The sequence below is a fragment of the Arachis hypogaea genome, chromosome 3 (assembly GCF_003086295.3).
Source record: "Arachis hypogaea cultivar Tifrunner chromosome 3, arahy.Tifrunner.gnm2.J5K5, whole genome shotgun sequence".
NCBI classification, from domain to species: domain Eukaryota; kingdom Viridiplantae; phylum Streptophyta; class Magnoliopsida; order Fabales; family Fabaceae; genus Arachis; species Arachis hypogaea.
In genome coordinates this window covers 138,870,043-138,891,364 of record NC_092038.1, presented here as the reverse complement: position 1 = coordinate 138,891,364, position 21,322 = coordinate 138,870,043, and the positions used below count along the sequence as shown (strand labels likewise).

At 30.0% G+C, this 21,322-nt stretch overlaps 3 protein-coding genes across 6 annotated transcripts; 2 read left to right on the top strand and 1 right to left on the bottom strand.

Annotated features, from left to right (window-relative positions):
* Positions 1–4,199: 4,199 nt before the first annotated feature.
* On the bottom strand, positions 4,200–8,326 carry LOC112734504 (uncharacterized). 4 transcript variants are annotated; one of them, XM_025783852.3, is made up of 5 exons: positions 7,395–8,326; positions 6,306–6,970; positions 6,127–6,216; positions 4,748–5,443; positions 4,200–4,632 (listed from the first exon to the last, which is right to left on the bottom strand). In XM_025783852.3, exons 1-5 carry the CDS (start codon positions 7,480–7,482, stop codon positions 4,561–4,563), a joined length of 1,611 nt encoding a protein of 536 aa, XP_025639637.1. In that variant the 5' UTR covers positions 7,483–8,326; the 3' UTR covers positions 4,200–4,560. The 4 variants fall into 4 exon arrangements, with proteins under 4 accessions (XP_025639637.1, XP_072089784.1, XP_072089782.1 ...); XM_072233683.1 differs by having other exon boundaries at positions 7,890–8,258; XM_072233681.1 differs by having other exon boundaries at positions 7,828–8,251.
* A 3,230-nt stretch (positions 8,327–11,556) lies between these two features.
* On the top strand, positions 11,557–15,142 carry LOC112734501 (uncharacterized). Its single transcript, XM_025783850.3, has 10 exons — positions 11,557–11,843; positions 11,941–12,021; positions 12,126–12,191; positions 12,320–12,460; positions 12,553–12,666; positions 12,821–12,892; positions 13,382–13,465; positions 13,575–13,675; positions 14,012–14,096; positions 14,576–15,142. Exons 1-10 carry the CDS (start codon positions 11,760–11,762, stop codon positions 14,972–14,974), a joined length of 1,227 nt encoding a protein of 408 aa, XP_025639635.1. The 5' UTR covers positions 11,557–11,759; the 3' UTR covers positions 14,975–15,142.
* Positions 15,143–16,508: 1,366 nt separating this feature from the next.
* On the top strand, positions 16,509–17,612 carry LOC112734502 (uncharacterized). The gene is made up of 2 exons (XM_025783851.3): positions 16,509–17,306; positions 17,399–17,612. Exons 1-2 carry the CDS (start codon positions 16,644–16,646, stop codon positions 17,483–17,485), a joined length of 750 nt encoding a protein of 249 aa, XP_025639636.1. The 5' UTR covers positions 16,509–16,643; the 3' UTR covers positions 17,486–17,612.
* Positions 17,613–21,322: the final 3,710 nt, after the last annotated feature.

The window sequence follows — 21,322 nt, the reverse complement described above, 5'->3', positions numbered from 1 at the left end:
TTTAGAGTAAACATATTTAAAAGATTAGAAAAATGAATTCTATTGATATTTTTTAATAAAAATAAGCTTTTAAAAATATTTTTGGGTTTTGCGGATATATCCGATATCCGATCCCTAAATGTGCGGATCAAATCGGATCGGATTCAAGCTTTAAAATTGCGGATATTAGATCTGATCCAATAATTTTAGTGTGGATCAAATCGAAATTTTGGCCATATCCGATCCGCGTTCACCCCTACTTAGAGACGAAATAGATTCACGTTTCTCAATTTAAAAAACATTGTTGGTCATTTACAAAAGTCAAAAATTTAATTGATCCACAATTAAATTTTGGAAACCAAATTAAGCATTTACTCTTATAATTAATAATAATAATGTGTATTCCAAAAGTATCTATCAATGTTGAAATATAAAAAATATATTAAATATACATAAAATAGTATATGTATTTATATTTAAATATATAATAACTGATTTAAAAATTAATTTTTTTTATTATACATAATATTTTTAGAAAATTAAATAGCTAAATATCGGCTTATAATTTCATAACAAAGTAATTAATTTTTCATTAAAAAAAAAAACAAAAAGCAGAATTGGTTATTTTTTTTAATTTTTCTTTAGACGAAACGTGAATTCAAATTATCTAAAATCAATGAAAAAGAAACGTTCAAAATTAAAAAAAAATCTAAAATTATAATAAAATGAAGATCCAAAACCTAATAAAAAAAATATCCAAAATCATTTAGAAAAAAATTCAAACTTATTAAAACAACACATACAAAAATATTAGAAAAAAACTTTCGGAAACTAAGAAAAGAAATTAAACATCCAAAATTATTAAAAAAATATGCAAAACCTAAACAAAGGAACCATCCAAAATATAAGAAAAAAAAACATTTAAAAGATATAAAAAATAGGGCAAAAAACAGAAATAAGCTAAGGGAGAAAATAATTTACGTGAATAAGCCAAAATGAAAATTGTTTCATGAATCTACCAACGCACGTTTATATGTAGTTCGAATCAGCTTGGTTCGAATTCTATTTCTACATAATTCGAATCAGCTTAGTTCGAATTATACACAAACACATGCGCACACATAATTCGAACCAGCTTGGTTCGAATTACACACAGTAATTCATGGTATAATTCGAATTATGCTGTTAAAAAATTAATAATTTATTAAAAAAATTTATTAAAAAATTTATTAAAAAAATTAATAATTTAAAAATTAAAAAAATATATTTTTATTTCATACGTTAAAAAAAAGCTAACAAAATATTTAATTACGAGACTTCTTTAAAATATTAATGAGCTATCAATTCGAATTCCATACAATACTTTTCTGTCTATTTTTAATAGTTCATGAATATTTTTTAATAAATTTTTTTAATAAATTTTTTTAAATTATACTACAAAAAATATTTTATCCTATGCAAAACAATTTAAAAAAAATGGCTTAAAAAATGTTAGGAGTACTATAAAAATTTGTAATGTTATAATAACTTAGGTAAATACATGCATGTACTCAAATTTTAAATAAAATATTCTACATAATCAATAATAATTTAGAAATGAAAGAAAATATTTTATTCCATACAAAATAATTAAAAAATATATTTTATTTTATACAAAATAATTTTAAAAAATGGCTTAAAAGATGTTATGAGTACTATAAAAGTTTGTAATATTCTAGTGATTTAGGTAAATACATGATAAAAATATTTTTTCTTTAATTTCTAAATTATTAGTGACTATGTGGAGTATTTCTTTAATGTCCTAAGTCATTAGGACATTACAAATTTTTATAGTACTTCTAACATCTTTTAAGCCATTTTTTAAATTATTTTGTATAGAATAAAATATTTTTTTGTGGTATAATTTAAATAAATTTATTAAAAAATATTCATGAGCTATCAAGAATGGGCAGAAGAGTATTATATAGAATTCGAATTGCTCACCATATAATTTGAATCAGAGTAATTCGAACTTCCCTATGCGTAATTCGAATCATGTAATATCTCACCATATAATTTAAATAATTTTATTAAAAAATTATCATGAATATTTTTTAATAAATTTATTTAAATTATACCATAAAAAAATATTTTATTCTATGCAAAATAATTTAAAAAATGGCTTAAAAGATGTTAGAAGTACTATAAAAATTTGTAATGTTCTAATGACTTAAGACATTAAAGAAATACTCCACGTAGTCACTAATAATTTAGAAATTAAAGAAAAAATATTTTTATCATATATTTACCTAAATCACTAGAATATTACAAACTTTTATAGTACTCATAACATCTTTTAAGCCATTTTTTAAAATTATTTTGTATAGAATAAAATATATTTTTTTAATTATTTTGTATGGAATAAAATATTTTCTTTCATTTCTAAATTATTATTGACTATGTAGATTATTTTATTTAAAATCTGAGTACATGCATGTATTTACCTAAGTTATTATAACATTACAAATTTTTATAGTACTCCTAACATTTTTTTAAGTCATTTTTTTAAATTGTTTTGCATAGGATAAAATATTTTTTGTAGTATAATTTAAAAAAATTTATTAAAAAATATTCATGAACTATTAAAAATGGACAGAAAAGTATTGAATGGAATTCGAATTGATAGCTCATTAATATTTTAAAGAAGTCTCGTAATTAAATATTTTGTTAGCTTTTTTTTAACGTATGAAATAAAATATATATTTTTTTAATTTTTAAATTATTAATTTTTTTAATAAATTTTTTAATAATTTTTTTTAATAAATTATTAATTTTTTAACAGCATCATTCGAATTATACCATGAATTATTGTGTGTAATTCGAACCAAGCTGGTTCAAATTAGTGTGTGCGTGTGTTTGTGTGTAATTCGAACCAAGCTGGTTCGAATTATGTAGAAATGGAATTCGAACCAAGCTGATTCGAACTACATATAAACGTGCATTGGTAGATTCATGAAGCAATTTTCGTTTTGCCTTATTCATGTAAATTATTTTTTTCCTTGGCTTATTTTTGTTTTCTACCTTAAAAAAACACATCCAAAATTTAAAAAAAATATATATACAAAACCTAGGAAGACTGTGTGTGGCGGCTGGTGTGCAGGTTATGGGCAGCGCAGTGAAAACAACGCACAATGGACTGGTGCGCAATGCTACGACAGGCGCGACATGCAGCGGACGGTGATAAAAAGAGAAAAAAATAATATTTAATAAATTTTAAATATTTTACTTTTATTTTATACTTTTTTTTTTCTTATAAAAACAAGTTAGACAATTTAAGCACAATAATAAAAGATACCATAAAATACACCATTTTACAATAATTGCTCAAGTAATTATTTGGTTTTATGTAAATTTTGTTTCTCCCTTCTGCAGTTGGGCTTGTTTAATCAACTGTTTCTGGTCCAAGCATATATATATTCTACAATAGTTGCTCAAGTAATTATTTGGTTTTATGTAATTTTTTTTCTCCCTTTTGCAGTTGGGCTTGTTTAATCAACTGTTTCTGGTCCAAGTCTATTCATATTCTAAAGAAAGCAAAACTGAACTATTCTGGAAAAGCAAAGAAAAAAGAACACACACTGAATGCTTACTTGTACCCCTCAATCTCAAAACCAGCCAACACCCCCCCCCCCCCCCTTTTTTTTTCTCTGTCGAAATTCTATATTAAAAATCCATAAAAATGCTACAGATCTTTCAAATTTGATATGTCTAGTTAATGGACCGTTTCTTTTCATAATCAAATAGAAAACCCTCAACATTCAAATCCTATTATGGCAAGCAAAACTTTTGGTCTAATGGGTCCATGTATGCCTTGTAACTAATACACCCGTAGTAGATAAAATCCTTAAGTATTGTGTGTGTGAATGTGGTGTGGGTGAATTTGTAATGTCTAAAATTAAGGAAACCTAATTAACTTAATTGGACTCAAGAGAAAGCCATCCAAATTTTGGTTCAGGATAATCTCACTTGTGATAAAAAGAAAAATAGCAAACATGATTCCTTAATCTAATGTATCAAATTCATTCATTCATAACTGGGCCTATTTTTAGGAAGAAAAGAAAAGGGAGATCTTGTACACTCATACTGAGTTCCAAATTTGAATAATTATTGGGACTTTATGAACCAATATGTAAGTAGAATCCAATTGAGTGAGTAATGTAATAACTAATAAGCATCCACTCTTTAGTGTTGAAAAATATTGGTATTATGTATACTATGTTTCTGCATTGCTTTCCTTGATACTGTATACTACACTTCTTGCTACATGCAGACTTTTGCGATTGTTTCACTGGTTATTAACAAAGGATCAGTGCTGCCTTGTAATTTGTGTTTGTATGTATTAATGTATGTAACCTATTCTTTATCTTTCATATAATACTCCAAAACCAACTCTATCAACCCACCTACTAAGGAAACAGAGTAAGTGAACTTCAATTGTCCCCCTGTCACTTTCATATTCCAAATCCTGGAATCATGCTCTAAATACTAAATGTATGTTTCATACTCAGCAAGATGATCTACAACCTTATGGAGCACCACCACTCAAGTGCCAATGGAATCCGGCTTTGACCCGCTCCTCAGAGAAATATTTGATGACGGTTGCAATTTCAAATACTGCAAGAGGAAACAATTTAATGGAGTGGTCATATGGATCAATTATCCAAAATATATATCAACTTCAAACAAAATAAAGCTAGAGCAAAATCAGCAGTTCCAAATGGATATTAACCTTCTCATAGAAGTCTTGTATCTCATCCTCAGTGAGGCCTTCATCCTCTCCAGCACTTTCCTCCCACCCTAGTGATCGTAAGAATGCAATCTCTTCATCTGGATGGAGAACTGGGTTGGTGCTATGCTGCTGTTCTCCATTGCTTGAAAATTTCAATGGTTTACTGGCAGCAGCAGCAGCAGCAGCAGCATTTTCAGTAATTACAGAGCTGCTCTCAGCCAAAGAGTTCACAGAAGAAGTGGCAGTGCTTTTGCCAACTTCAGACTTCTCCAAGGCACATGAAATTCCATTAGGGCAAACATCGGAACAAGAGTTTTTTGAGGAACTCTTCTTTGACAGATTCTTAAAGAAATCACTCCTGCTCTGGGTCTGAAAAGTTGGCCTCTTCTCTATTGTCATCCACGCAGAAGGGATTGAACTATCACCAGAACTGTTATAGGGATAAGAGATAGAAGTCGAAGCAGTTGCTCCAGTTGGGCAGATTACTCTACTGGAACTCAAGTTGTCCTTTGCAACCGAAGAGAAACCATTCAACTCTTGTGAAGTGCTGACATTACGGGAATTACTGGAAACAGTCTTCTGCACATCAGAGTTTCCAAAAGCACTCTGTGAAGAATGACTGGGCAAACGTGAATATGAGAAGGGATACTGCTGCTGCCCTGTCTTGACCTTAGATTTCTCTGAAGGGCTAGCTACCTACACGACAGAAAATTACAAATAACCAAACAAATTCCGAGGTAACTAACATATCATTATTGTTATAATATATTAACTGCTAGTTATTATAGCTAATTTTTTACCATGAAACTACTTATCCCAATAGCTTAAGCTAATAGGCAGAGGACACAAATGTTTCTATCTTATATGTTGAGCCTTGAATCATGCATTAGGGATTCAGCTAGTTTGAACTTTTGGTCATGTGCAGCACAGAGAAACAAAAATAAAATTCAAGAAAATTTGAAGGGATTGGATTAAGCACCCTAATTGAAGCACATGGTACTAAATGAACAAACTATTGGCAGGCCTACTTAGAAAAAAGGATAGTTTTTTTTATAAAAAATAATTATAAACAGTTTTTTAATTAGAATATTGATAACTTCGTATTATGGAAAACAAGTATATAGCAAAAGTCAATTCACGAGCAAAAATAAAATCAATCAAAAGTGAAAATTAGGTAAAATTAAAAAGAAATTTAGAGGAGAATACAATTTAAATGTGAGATGTTACTAATTTAGTGGATTATCATGAATTATGATGATTGATGCGTGAAATTATCCCGAGCATATAAAACAGTTAAGGTTTAGAAATAAGGAATTAATATAACTAAAGAGGGAAAATTTTTCATAACATCACATTGAGAAAGAAAGAACCACCCTTACCAAGGACCTTGGCGACAAGGGCATCATGGGTATTAATAGCCTAGATTGTTTAAGGGCCAACTCTTCAGGCTTTTGCATACCAATAGACAACTGTATTGCAAAACATACCACATGAGCACAGAAAACATTTAACAAAACACACGGCATACATCAGAAACACAGTACACAGTCAAACTCACTTGTGGAAGTGTCTCAGAATGAGATGGACCCTGAGCCAATGTCTCAGCCATGCTGAGGCTCATTGTGCCTGGAGCAATTGAAGTTGTTTTTGCAAGATCAGTGTGCTGACGCATCATTAAAGCCATGCTACTGCTTCCAACAGTCATTCGAACCTCATCTGATGTCGAGCTAAGGTCATTGCTGATAATCTCTGAAGAAGTGCTGGTTGGTGGAGTGCAATTACTTGAGCTAGAAGATAACACTCTTCCATCAGAACTACTGTGTTTGTCTTCTGCTCCAAGTAAAGGAAACTCCTCTTCAAACACAGATTTATCCTTTATGCCAATAACACCAGTAACCATATCATTACTCTCTGCATGGTTTCCTTGTGGATTGCTTCTGTCACCTGAAGTTCTACGGGAGCGAGTCTCTCTCCATTTCCCAGACCCAGAGTTCATAGACTGTGATCGTAACAACAAATCCTTCTCAAACCTATTGGACAATATACTATCCACACTGTCAGAATGGTTACGGTTATACTTGCGACGAAACAGCTTGTCCTTGTCAAAGACGTCATCAAAATCTTTCTCCCATTCTCTATCAGGCCAGCCTCTTACAGAACTATAGGACCTTGTGATGCCAGAACCTTTTCTAGTCCCTTCATAGCCATCATAGGTAATATGATCTGTAAAAAGGAGGATAGTTGACGTTATCAGAGATATTCATATTGCATAGTTGTTTATTCACATCACAGTATATATTGCACAACATTTTTTTTTTGTTCCCAGGCCTTGCATTCAGTGAATAAAAACATCATTTATGATAAATCGATGCACAGCATTCGCTTTGTGGGTAAATAGCATCACACTTTGAAATGGCATTAGATGGTATGTATTGTAGAAAAAGAAATAAATGTGCCAGAGACCAAAACTAATACTGAACAAAATGAGAGTGCAGTAAAGTTCCTTCCTAACCCTCAACAACTAACATGGTCCTGGAGAATGGACCTAATAGTCAATTAGACTTAAAGCTACTTAGCTACTTCTTATCCCATGCTATTTCTTTTCCTTTTAATCAAACTAACAAAAAAGATGGACTCGCAAAATTACCAGAGCTTGGAGGTGATGTGAGTTGGCTACCAGCCACCCTACTTCTTTTCAACCATTGTGGCACTAGTGAATGCTCATTTCCTTCCATTCCTCATATCAAATACATTAATCCAATCCTTATGTAGGAATAGAATTAATCGTAAATGAAGGATCCACTACCGCATTAATTTCAATGTATGTTAGAACCATTGCTCAAAAACTACCCTAATTGTCCAAGTATTCACAAAAATGAAAGTCTTCTCATACAGATTCTGAAATTCCCAATTTTTAGGTCACAAACTGAAGCTCAGCAAAATGAAAGCAAAACCTATTAACTCTGAAAACTGAAGTGCTTGGCACATGAAGCAATTGCTTTTATCAAAAAGGCAAACAAAAAAAGTTTATAAGGGCTAATGGAAATTTCTGGATTCAGATATAGATAATGCATATATACCAGGACAATAATCACTTAATCAGAAATCCAGTGTCTGGTTTTATTGGTCAGAAAAACTGAACCTATTCATTTAAACATGCAAACAAGCAATCGAGATGAAAGAAACCGTCTTAGAATGCGAAGCACAGCAAAAGGAGCAGCAAAGAGTCAAAGACTAGTCAACCATTCACAACTAGGAAGCACAAAGAAAACCAAGCACCAGCGAGTTCCTCAATTTGAGAAATTAGAGCAAAGAAGAAACAGGGGGTACATTTAAAAGAGCTTAATTTCACATGGTACAGTGTAAAAGGGATTTCTGTGCCTCCTAGTTTTCAGTTTTCAAACACAGAAAGCGATGAAAACAAAAAGAAGAAGAACGATTGCGTCGAAGAGGAGAAGTTGTTTGGTTGTGGGCCAACTTTGAACTTGAAAACGTTCTTCGCTTGCGGTTCAAGTATTTGCTTGCCTTGGTTAATTTAGGCCATTAAGAAATAATAATAATAATTGACTAAATCATATTAGTGTCAAATCAGAAGTTTCGAGTGACTAACATATTGTTTGGATTGTGGAAATTTGAAGGGGAAAAAAATGGGAGCAGAGAAAATAGGTGGAAAAGTAAGTTTTTTGTTGTTTGAATGAGAAGAGAAAATAAAAAGGAAAGAAAAAATTAATGTGGGATCTATTAAATTATTTTTTTTCCACAAATGAGATGAAAATGAAAAAAAATGTGGCAAATATGAATAAAATTATATATTTACTCTTTATTATTAATAAATTATAATTTACATATAATATAGATAAGGATATTAATATAATTTTATACTATTATAATTTTTTTTCTTCTCATTTTTCTTTTCATCCAAACAAAAGAAAATTTTTTTTCTATTTTCTTTCTATTTATTTTCTCTTCATCCAAACAACATGCAAATAATTCTAATTTTTCATTTTCTTTCCTATTCCCAAACAAAGGCTAAGGAAATAATAATACCACAAGTTTAATCAGAATAAAAACCATTTTAATCTTGTAGGAAGTGAATTAAATTGTTAAAAACGTTGACAAAAATAAAATATCAACGACAAATAAATTTCAATGGCCAAAAAATTTAAAAAATAAAAAAAATTAATTTGATATATATTTTTAAAAAGAATTTTAGATTTGGTTTAAACAATTTTTAATATATATATATATATATATATATATATATATATATTTGCATTTTTTAAGAATGGCAATTTCATGGAAGCAATTTTATTTTGAATATTTTTGTCAATGGCGGAAAATTTGTTTAAAAAATATAAAAATAGATCTATAATTGAATGTTATTATAATCCTTTCATGTATTCTTTAAATAATTGTCTAAATATTATTACAAATATTTGGATGAGATGTATAAATCATTTATCAATACAAAATTTATTTATTGTTTGCATAAAAAAGATATTTTTTCACTTTTTTAAATATTTTAAAAAATTATTTGTCATTTGTATTTTTTAAATTATCTTTTGTTAGTTTTCTAATTTTTTCGGTAATATTTTAATAATTTATTCTAATTATTGTTGATTGACAAAATGGAATTTTTTTAAAATAAATAATTTAAATATTTTATTTACGGATATAAGTAATTTGTAGCATATTTACTAATTTTTATTTCACTTACATATTTGGTTTACAATGTAAACGAGATATATATAATTTGAAAAAATACACATATTTGGTTTACCGTGTAAACGAAATATGTGTATTTGTAAATATAAAAATATAATTTTTAAAAATAATAAAAAATATTAATAATTTAATTTGGATCTATTTAAAAAATAAAAGTCGATATATTTTATTAGTATTTAGGTTGACTTTAATTAATTTATATCTCATTTATATTTTAAATTTTTAACTTTGTTTGTTTGCACTGGACTCTTAAAAATAGAATGTTTCAAAATAATAAAAAAGATGTACAATTTTAAATAATAGGAAAGATGGACATTTTTAGAATAATATGTGAGATAAACGGTTTTAACTACTAATTAGCGGGCGCCTTGATGTATCACCTAATTTAAAATTATTAACAAAAATAATTAACGAAATGTAGGAGTACAAGAATAAAGTCGATAATCTACAAAACAAGTATAAGCTCTAAAGGCGCAAAATCAACCGTGGTATATTTATTTATTATTCTCTTTAGTTATATAGAAAATATTTCCTTTAAATTGTAAGAAAAATGATAAATAAATGTATTGATGCATTCCGTCATTCACGGTTGATTTTGTGCTTTCAGAGCTTGTATTTGTTCTTCGACTTTGTTCTTGTATGGTAGGACTACATTGAAATTAAATGAAACCTCTTTTTAGATTCAAATAAGATCTTAAGGACCAAAATAAGCCCAAACGTAGAGGACCAATTTAATACTTTACTCTAATTTAAATGCGTTAGTTTCTAAAAAATAATGTACTAATTTTTAAATGGACTGTTTCAAATTACGCCGCCTATCCTTTGTCCATCTTCTCTATTATCTGAAAGTTCTATTTTTAAGAATTCACTACAAACAAACAAAATTATTAATTTAAAATTTAAAATATAAATAAAATATAAATTAATTAAAATTGATCTAAATAGTAACAAAATATATCAAGTTTTATTTTTTAAAATTATATTTTTATATTTACAAATACACATATCTCATTTGCACTATAAATGAAATATGTGTATTTTTTTTTCAAATTTCATATATCTTGTTTACAGTGTAAATGATATATAAGCAATATTAATTCGTTTACACGGTAAACAAAATAGAACTTTTTATTTTTAATATTGGAGTGATAGTTGTGTTTTTTTTTTAAATGTGGAATCGTTTAATTACAGAAGCAGAAATTAGACCGTCAAATTTATTAGATGTACAGAAATCGGACCGTCCGATTTGTGTTAAAAAAAATTAAAAAATTTGGAGTACAGAAATCGGACCCTCCGATTTGTGTACTTTCCACAATTTTAAAAAACATAAAAAATTACAATATTAAAATATATCACGACTTCTACTTCCATAACAACAAAAATTAGCCAAAAAAATATGTAAATAAAATAAAAATAGATAAATATACTACAAATTACCTATATCTATAAATAAAATATTTAAATTATTTATTAAAAAAATCCTTGACAAAATATATATATTTTACTACTATTCTCTTTTTTTTTCTTTTCTTTTTTTTTTCTTTCCTTTTCGTTCCGAAAGTATATTTTACTAATTTATATTTAATATGTTTAAATAAAATTTTGAGTTAACATTATTTTAGTGTCTAAAAAATTCAAGTACTTACAAAAAGTTACTAAATAATAAAATAATTTATAAATAATTTAAAAATATGACAAAAATAATTAATAAATATTATATTTTTTATAAATATTTTTTTAGTAATATTTGAATACATATTTAAAAAATACAAAAAAAAATATAGAACAAAATTTAATTTTTAAATTTTTTTATTTTTAAAAAATTAAGTCATTCAGAATAAAAAATTAATAAAAAATTACTCGTCATAAAATTACAAAATTTTTAAGAAAAAAATATTTTAATTTTTTAATAATATTTATAAAAAATTATATTATAATTTTTAAAATTTTTTTAGAATATATATTTAATATTTAATCTTTTTGTCGTATTTTTAAATTTTTTGAAAATTTATTTATTATTAATATCTTTGAAAATTTGTTTTTCTCATACCATTTTAATAGTTTGTTACTTTGTTATAAAATTTGTAATGAGAAGTTCCCCAATTTTTTTCACCTAACAAAAGTTGCAGAAAAAGTTAACGTTTTTTAGAAAAAAAAAAAAAAGAAAAAAGGGGGCGGGGGGGAAATCTTAAAAAGACGTAAAGAACCCAAGAAGGGTTTAGTTGGGTTCGAAAGAAAGAGAGAGCGTGTGAGATTGTCTGATTCATTGGAAAACCGATAAGTGCGGATGGGCAGCAGCGGCACTGCGGTGGAGAAGTCGGAGGAGCAGCTCCGCAGTGAGATCGATGAGCTTCTCCGCCAACAGCGCGAGGTCACTCACTACTCTCTTGCCAATTACCACACAACTCTACTTCCACTCTCTCCAATTCATTCATCGATTCTGTTTCTTTTTTGTTCAATTTTCTCAGATTACGGAGCGGCTTCGTGATCCTCGAGGCCTTCGAAGGGGTCCCTTCTCAGCTCCTCGCCGACAACCCTTTCCTCCCCATGTCAGTCTCACTCCCCCTCCCCCTTCTTTTCTAGAGCAGAAAATATTATCTTTCTTGTAATCTGAGTTTAGGGATTTGGTTAAAGAGTGTAATTTGACATACAGGGAGACAGGAATGAACCGGAAGGTCAACCTCCTGCTAAACGCCGGCTTTCTTCTGCTGTTGTCAGGGTAATAACATTATAATCTTCTCATTTTCATGTAATTTGGTTCTTTTTGCACATTAGAGGATTAGAATAGATCATAGGAGGAAGAATAAGATATAGTTTAAGTTGATTCTGGCTTATTAATTGATAAAGGTAGAGGAGGAGGGAGAATTGATTCAGGATGATCCTGCTCATGCACCGAAGAGTGTTAACACTAATGGGACCAGTGCTACTAATCAATCTAATTCTCAACACCAGACTGGGTGGTCTAGGAGAGACAGAAATTCCAACATGGTAATTCTCGGCGTATTTGTTTTTGTTGTGACGAACGAGTGTTGCTTCAGAATTTTATATTTCTAATGCTATTGATATGTGCTGTTATTTAGGACTCAGACACTCCTGCTGCAGAACCCGTTCCAAGGGTATTGCCAAAGAATGATGATCCTCGCTTGGTTAACAGGAACAAGAGAATGCTTGGTCAGCTTCTTGGAACTTTGGAGGTACCTTGCATCGGTTACCTAATTCTTTCAACAGAATTGTTGTATAATAAGCTCAACTTAGTGGAGCAAAACTGCTTCTTCTTACATAAGCAGTCATTGACTCATTGTTATTATTTCTCAATTTTTATACGTTTTATTTTATACTTTTTTACAGAAATTTAGAAAGGAAGACATGAAACTCTCAGGAACAGAGGCATACATGCGGAGATCTACTTCTTTGCAAAGGGTAAGTTTGTTTAATCCTGTAATTTATATGAAGTTTATCCCGACTAAGAACTGTTTTGTGAATATGCATACTTTTATAGACGACTCACTGAAGCATATTGAATTTAGGATTAATACATTATCTGGGTTCATACTTATGCACAAAAATCCATTTGGCATGTTCCTATACCTAGGTATTACTATACAATAGGTATAGATTTTAAATCAAGATTCAGGACTTCTTTTTTATTACTAGCTGATTGTAGGAGCATAAAAATACATTGCAATTTTCCTAATCCATCTTTTCAACTGATAGTTGTGCTCTTTCATTCCTAATATTTATAAAGTGGCAAAGTGCAGTTAGAGTAACATGAGATTTGTTTGGATGATATGATCACCTCGATTTCAAAAATTGAGAGTTTTTTTTTTTTATATTTTACTTCCTCTCTTTTTGTGTGATAACAGTTAAAATTCTTCCTAATAGTTTCAAATACTTTGAAATGTTTCCTAGGCTGAGCAAAGAGCACGTGAAGAAAGCGAAAGGCTAAGGAAAGAAGAGCGTGAACAAATTGCTGAAAAACGCAGGAGAGACTTGGTGGGCTTTCAAATGATACAATACTTTGCTCTTCATAATAGAGAACCAAAATTTCATATGATCTCACTTAACTTATACTTTTTCTATTTGTTTTCCAATTTTTCATCAGACACTTCGGGCACGTGTGGCTGCTAAAACTGAAGAAAAGAAGCTGGAATTGTTGTTTCTTAAGTGGAGTGAACATCATAAAAAACTTGGAAATTTTATAAGGTTTGTGTTCTTCAAATGTGAACTTGAAGAAGCATGATTCTATTCAAGACGATTTCCTTGCTTGTCACATCAACAACTAGGAATCTTTAGTTTCTAACGTCATGAAATGGTTTATTCCTGTGCAGGTTATTTTTAATTTTGGTCCAAAAGTGTCCATATTCACATTTTATTGAGACAAAGATAAGTTTCAGCTCATGTGCATTGTAGTGTTGAAGCAACTTGATGACTGGATGTGTTCTGCTAATTGCAGGATTTTAGGTAGAAATATGAAAGTTTTCCATTGATCTTATTGGACCCTTGTTTGATTGAATATGCTGTCCATTTTTCTTCCCCCAGGACTAAGACAGAGCCTCCCATATATTATTTACCTAAGAAGCCATTACATGAAGATGCTGCGATATTTGAGAAGCAGAAAGAAGAGGTTTGATTCTTGGAACCTGAAAACTAAAAGATGAGACTGCAGACTTGCCATTTGTTATACTAGACCACCATGGGCAGTCGTCCAGCATTAGCTGCCCTGGTCGATTCTCAAGCATTTCTCTATTCTCTTATGTTGCTTTATGGATAAATAAGAGTTCTTACTAGCAAATAGGGGAGCAATTGAGTCAAAGTAGTGACCCTTGTCAAATCTTATATATATATATACTTTTTTGGTCTCAAATATACAGAGGGCATACTTGCAAATAGGTGGAAATTTTGGCCAACCAGAGCTGAATTGTGGTCTTATCTTGTTTTTTCAATAGAATTTTATGATTATTACTTATTATAATTATCAAACTTCCGGTCAAGTTTTTTCAATTTTATAGCTTGCATAATGCAAACAAATTGGTTTGATATTGCCTTTAATATGTAGTACCTATGGTTTTGTTTGTATAAGAAATTTGTATTGTCAATTTGTAGGCTTTTCTAGAATGGAAGAATGCAAGGAGAGAGGAAGTGTCTGAGTATCAGAAACAAATTGGGGAGCAGTACCTTGCAAACGTTGAGAAAGATATGGAAAGATGGCAGAATGCAAGAAAAGCTCGGAAAGTAAATAACGACCAGGATTTACAGGAAACTATGGACAAAGAATTGGATACACATAGGCTTGAGCATGGTCCAAAGAAAAGGAAAATACCTGGTGGAAGCAACAATGAAGATGATGAAGATGTGGAAGACATCAATATTGGAGAGGAAGACTTGATGGAGGATGTTTTAGAGGATGATGCTGGTAGAAGAGTTGATGAAACAACCACAGCAGAAGCAAGTAACCCTAGTTATGATCCTGCAGTTGATTCTGATAATGTAGACCAGAAGTGATGGCCAACCAGGTCATGTAGTTTTCAATGATTTTTAATGTTTTGTTGCCTATTCCATGCTTTTTCTAGGCTACTATAGATAATTAGATATACTTTTCTTTTAAGCCTTCCATCTTATTACCTTGAGATTATAACATTAAAATGAACCCTTTTCACTTGTTCTTTTCTATATTATTGTCTTTTGAATAATCATAGTGATGCACGTGTTTGTTTGTGCCTTTAAGACTCACCAGCCAACCCAGTTTAGGGTCATTTTTAGTTTGCACATTTTGAACTTGCTTTAAGTTTTTGGCTAAGGAGTAAGAATTCCTCGAAAGTTCTGTTGGACGTACCTAGTCTCCTGCTCACGGTTAGCTTAGTTAAGGCGGCAGGGCATCTGGTTCTGCACCACATCAACACCACATGGTACCTGTTCAGGTAGCTTTTGTTCATTCACTTTGGAATCGGGCACTTGTCTCTACCAGTACTCTTCCAAAGTGGCAAAGTGACTGATAAATTCTATTAGTTTCTTAGGAGCCCCTCCCCCTCAACCCTTCCCCCCACCACCCCCCAAAAAACCTAAAAAAAAGGGCTAGATATCCAAATATCTGTCATCAAGACTTTAAACAAAAGCAGGAGGTTGTGTAGGAATCGTTTTTTATTATTATTGAAATGGGAGAGAGAAGGTTGAAGAGCAACACAGGAAGATATACATAGCATCTAGAAAGCAATTCAGATACGAGTGTTTTTTTTTTTTTTTCAGGAGTCAAGTCATGTATAAGAAAACCAGTTCCTTAATAAGCAAGGTATTTATTACTATATTAAAAAATAGCCCTTCTCCACATGCAATGACGAGATCAGCTAGAGCTATAGAAACACAACAGATTCCTCCCCCAAAAGAAAGTGGTGGCCAGTGTAGCTTTTAGAGCTCAGGAAGGAAAGGAAGCCTTTCCAACGAGATGACACAAAAGGGGAACTGAAAGGAAGCTTCCAACGGTGTGGTTTCAGATGAGCCAGCCCAGCCTGTAACACACTGTTTTTCTTTTCTTTTCAAGTGTCCAACTTCACTTTGTTTCGATCTTGAGTCATCATTTTATATACAACCATTAGTGACAGGCCTAATTCTGAATCTTGCCTAATCAACGATAGCTTTCCTAATCCCGAGGCAATTTATGGAAATCCGCTGCATTGTGACATTAGCATAATTATCAGATTGAAGTTGAAACAATAACAACAGAACATCTTGAGTCTTTTTAGACTTTAGTTACTTCCTCATTCACAAATCACAATGAACATTTCCTCACTGTCTGCATATCGAGTTATTGCATAATCTCCCATGTCCACATGTGAAAACCAGCCAGCAAATTAAAGCAGAATGACAGAATCTCCCTTTGTGTAAAGCAACAATACATACACACACGTTATTAAATCAATTATTAAATTCAACTAAACACTTGTTCCTTCTCTGAGAGTAAATTTATTAACTGGGAACTAACATGCATACTTTAGAAAGTCCCGTGTGTAATCTTTATCCATTTGAATATAACCAACAAGCCAGTCCGATCCATAATCATCAAATTAAAAAGCTATATTCCTTCTCACTCGCCACTCACTAATCACACTCCATTCAAAAATTCAAACCAAACATAACAACAACAGCATTTAGAGAGTAATAAAAAAGAACAAAAATAATGATGACAAGAGGAGTTAACCCACCATTTCAGCCAAACGGGGAGTACCAGATATCAAGGCTACCACCACCACCATCGCATTCCTACCGGCCTCAAAACCGCCAGCACTACGCCCCGCCGCCATCGCGGCCCCCCTCTTCGTCTTCGAAGTCGTCGTCGTGCAAGGCCTGCTGCTGCTGCATGTTCCTGCTGGTCTCCTTCTTGTCCCTCGTTCTCCTTGTAATCCTCTTGGCATTGGTTCTATCCATCAAACCCAAGAAGCCACAGGTGGACCTCATTCAAGTGGACGTACAGTACGTTTCCATCACCTCTAACGACCCCGCAACAACTGCAACTACTGCCACGCTGTCCCTCGCCATTCGGTTACTTTTCGCGGTGGTGAATCCCAACAGGGTTGGGATCAGGTACGGCGATTCCAGGTTCACAGTCATGTACCGCGGAATACCTTTAGCTAGGGTTCTGGTGCCTGGTTTCTACCAGGATCCGCACTGCGTGAAGGACGTCGTCACCGCCGTGGCCGTTGATCGTCTTAACTTGCTTCAGGCTGATGCCGCTGAGTTGATCAGTGACGCAGTCATCAATGACAGGGTCGAGTTTCGGGTTCTTGGTAACGTTGCTGCTAGGATTCGTGTCCTTCGTCTCTTTGATTCTCCTCGTGTTCAGGTTCCTCCATCTTCTTTCTTCCTTAGAGTAATAGTAGTTATCATTAACTCATTTTTAATCTCTAATCTTTTGCTTTGATCTGCACTGTGCAGGTCTCTGTGGATTGTGTTATAGTGATTAGTCCACGAAAGCAGTCTCTGAGTTACAAGCAGTGTGGAATCGATGCATTGAATGTTTAAAGGAAGGTGAAGACTGGGTAGTAGATAGTTGAGAATTGATTATTTGAAATATTTCACTGAATTATTATTTAACGGTTCATTATATTATCGTTTAACAATTTTTAACTATAAATTTTCCTTCAAGACAATGAAGACAACGTGAATTTTCACTTTAAAGATATTCATGTCATGAAATCATACCAGTTTGGAAGACTACTTCTCAAAAGAGACATCTAACTTATTAGTGATAATATATTATTCAACATTTTGTCAAAGGATATTTGTAGATTTTTTTTTCTCAAAATTATTTTTACTTTTCTAAATTGTTACTTCACTTGTAAGACAAATGTAAAGCAGAGAAAAAAATGAGTATCTTGCTTCATTTCTTGTGCTCCCTTCCCCAACTCTATCTCTTTTGAAAGTGTGTGGAAGTGAACTCAAACTTGTCTTCATTATTTTTTCCCCTCAAGAATGTTCTTTTTTAAAATATAAATATAATATTCGCAATTGGTAAAATTTAAAACATGATTGGCAAAGTAGAGAAATAGATGAACATTTTGAATTTTGGATAGGCTTCAAAAGAATAGAAGCACGTTTAAGTTTTAAAATCACATTTACAAGAAGCAACCATCTTTAATTTATTGCGTTTTACCACCAGACTTTTAGCCATCAACATTAAATCTTTATTTACCTTTTATCAATTTTATCTGTTATACATGTTTTTGTACTATAACAATGACTAATGTTAATGTACTTTAGAAAAAATAAAGTGATATTCTTTACACAGTAATTAGAATATAATAATTAGAAAATAGATATCGTCATTTTTATTTTGATAAGACCACTCATTTTTATAAATTCATGTAAATATATAATATAAAAAAAGTATATATAAAGTGACATTATCAAAAATAATAGTGATAATATCATTATTCTACTAGTTATTTTAAATTGAAATTATGATTATTTTAAAAAGATATATACTTCAAATTAATATTTAAACTCTATATCATGTTATACCATGATAAATTAGACAACCAAACAAATAAATTGTTTTTATAAATCTAAATTATCGATACAAGATATAGAAAATATATGCTCAATAAAAATATCATAAAAATAACATAATTAGACATATAATTTTTATAAAATGACCATTCATATCTTCACATATACACATGTATATGTTAGATATTAACCTTATTCTATATATATATATATATATATATATATATATATATATATATATATATATATATATATATATATATATATATATATATATATAGAGAGAGAGAGAGAGAGAGAGAGAGAGAGAGAGAGAGAGAGAGAGAGAGAGAGAGAGAGAGAGAGAGAGAGAGAGAGAGAGAGAGAGAGAGAGAGAGAGAGAGAGAGAGCCTTATTATAAGATTTAACTTAAGGAAACTAATAAATTAGGTTCTTTTTGGATATATCTTCTCTTTTCTTTTCAACAAAAAATGCCTGAAAATAAATTCTAAATGTCTTGAAAATTATTAACCGTGACCAAAAACTTAAACAGAAGACTAGTTTACAAGTAACCCGCATCATCGCCCAATTTAAAGTGTTGGCTACAAATTTTTGGCAAAGGCCCTAATAGCGAAAAAATTATATAAAAAAGCAATCTATTAATCACATGTAAGTATAAATTGGTTCTTTGAGGACCAAAGGGAATATGTTATTTTTGTGGTTATAATGATTTTCCTATACTAATTTTTAATATTATATAAATAGTCTCTAAATTGATAAAATTATATGAGTGAATTGAAAGATAGCCCAATTATATTAATAATTGTAAATACAAATTTAATATAAAAAAATATGAATTTGTTTGTAATAAATACGTATTTAATAAAATTAATTTATTATATATATATATAAGTAAATATCAATTCTAAATAAAAAAATCAGTTACCTCTTTATTTTTTATATTGATAAAAATAAAAAAATGGTATCAATTTTGTTTATTTTGTTTTAATGCTACCAAAAACATATATAATTAATTCATATCTTTTAACAAAAGTATCGTTGAAAGTAAATATCAAATTTGAAATTGTTATTTACAAATTATGTAATTAGTATATATTCAAACTCATTTGTAGATAAATATTGGTAACTACATACGTCATGAATAATACAATTATTAATAATACGATGATATTATTTAATTTATTATTCATATAATTCTATTAATTAAGTAAATATAGTAAATCTTTTAATTGTTTTTTTATATATTTAAAATAAAAAATTTCAATCTTTCTTTGATTTTAAATTAATATAGTAATTAAAGACAAAAAAGTTACACATATATTGATTACGGTCTGATTTTAATTCTTTCAAAATTAATAAAAAATAATATATTAGCAAAATCTACACTCTTAATTATAAACTTGTATTTTCGTAAAAATACACATACATATAATAAAAAATAAAGATTTAAATTTAAAATCTCCTCTTTTACATACAAATACGCAGTATCATCAAGTTAGTAATTTATTTTTTGTATAATTTAAATAAATTAAACAGTTAGTAATTTAATGTGTTAATCATAAATAAATAATATTTGATATTATAAAATATAAAAAAAATACCCTTTTACCCGTAAAATTGTTTAATTGTATTACAAATTAAAATTTGTTTTTTAATTTTAAAATATTGAAACTCCAAATTTATTTTTAAAAGGTAAATATTTTTTCACATTAAATATAAAAATATCAAAATATCCTGTATGTAATATTTTTAAAATTGGTTTTGTCTTTGGTAGAAAAAGTAGAGACTGAACCCTTATAAACTAATGTTTCGGATTCTATATTAGTGGCTTATATGAGTCCATACGATAACTATGGTGATTAAAAATTTGGCCTATATGTATGATGAATTTTAAGTAGATGGTGTTAGATTTAGTCTAATTTAATATCATAGATGAATGAAAATTTGTTTAAGTTAAAACGAGTTGAAAAAATTGTAAACAATGATCACTATAAATATTTTTATAAAATTTAAAATTTTTTACTATAAGAATTTTTTTTAACTATTGTACTTATTTGTATAAAGTTTAAAAAATTGTATTGTATTTATTATATTTTGCAATGGATACAACTAGAATAATAAATAAGATTGAAAATAAGTAACAAGTACAATAAAAATTTTTGAACTTTATAAACAAATTAAAAAATTTTAGTTATAATTATTATTTTAATTTTATTGATAATCAAGATTTTGTTGTGTATTTATAAATATTTTAGTTTTGTAAAAGATTCTAGGATTGTTATATTGAATAGTGAGAGGGGTTTCTCTGCTCAAAATATGAGAGCAGTTTGTGATGTTGGAAATTCAAGAAAGAAAGGATCTAATGCTGGTTACATAGGGAAGAAAGGCATTGGCTTCAAGTCTGTGTTCCTTTTGTCATCACAGACCCTTTCCCTAGATAGTTTATTTTGTACTTGAGATAGTGTGCGGTATTAATTTTTGTTGGCTTCACTGTAGGTGACAGATGCTCCAGAGATTCATGTTAAATTTGACATCAGCGAAGGACAGATTCAGTAGTACCTCCTTGTGATACTTGCCTGCTCACTAGAATGGCATCTACTGATACTGATTCATGTGATGATAAACATTGGAACACATGCATAGTGCTGCCATTGAAGTCTCATCTTCCAGAAGCTAACAAACTTGCTTAATGATACACTTATTGTTATGAAAAAGGAAATTTCAGAAGATGGTATCATCAAAGTGTCTCATGGGAAAGAGAAGAAGTTGCAGACGAAGTCTTTTCGCTTTGATGTGAAAACAACTGAAATCTCTATGGCATTTACGCTACAGGAATCAGGCGATGGATAC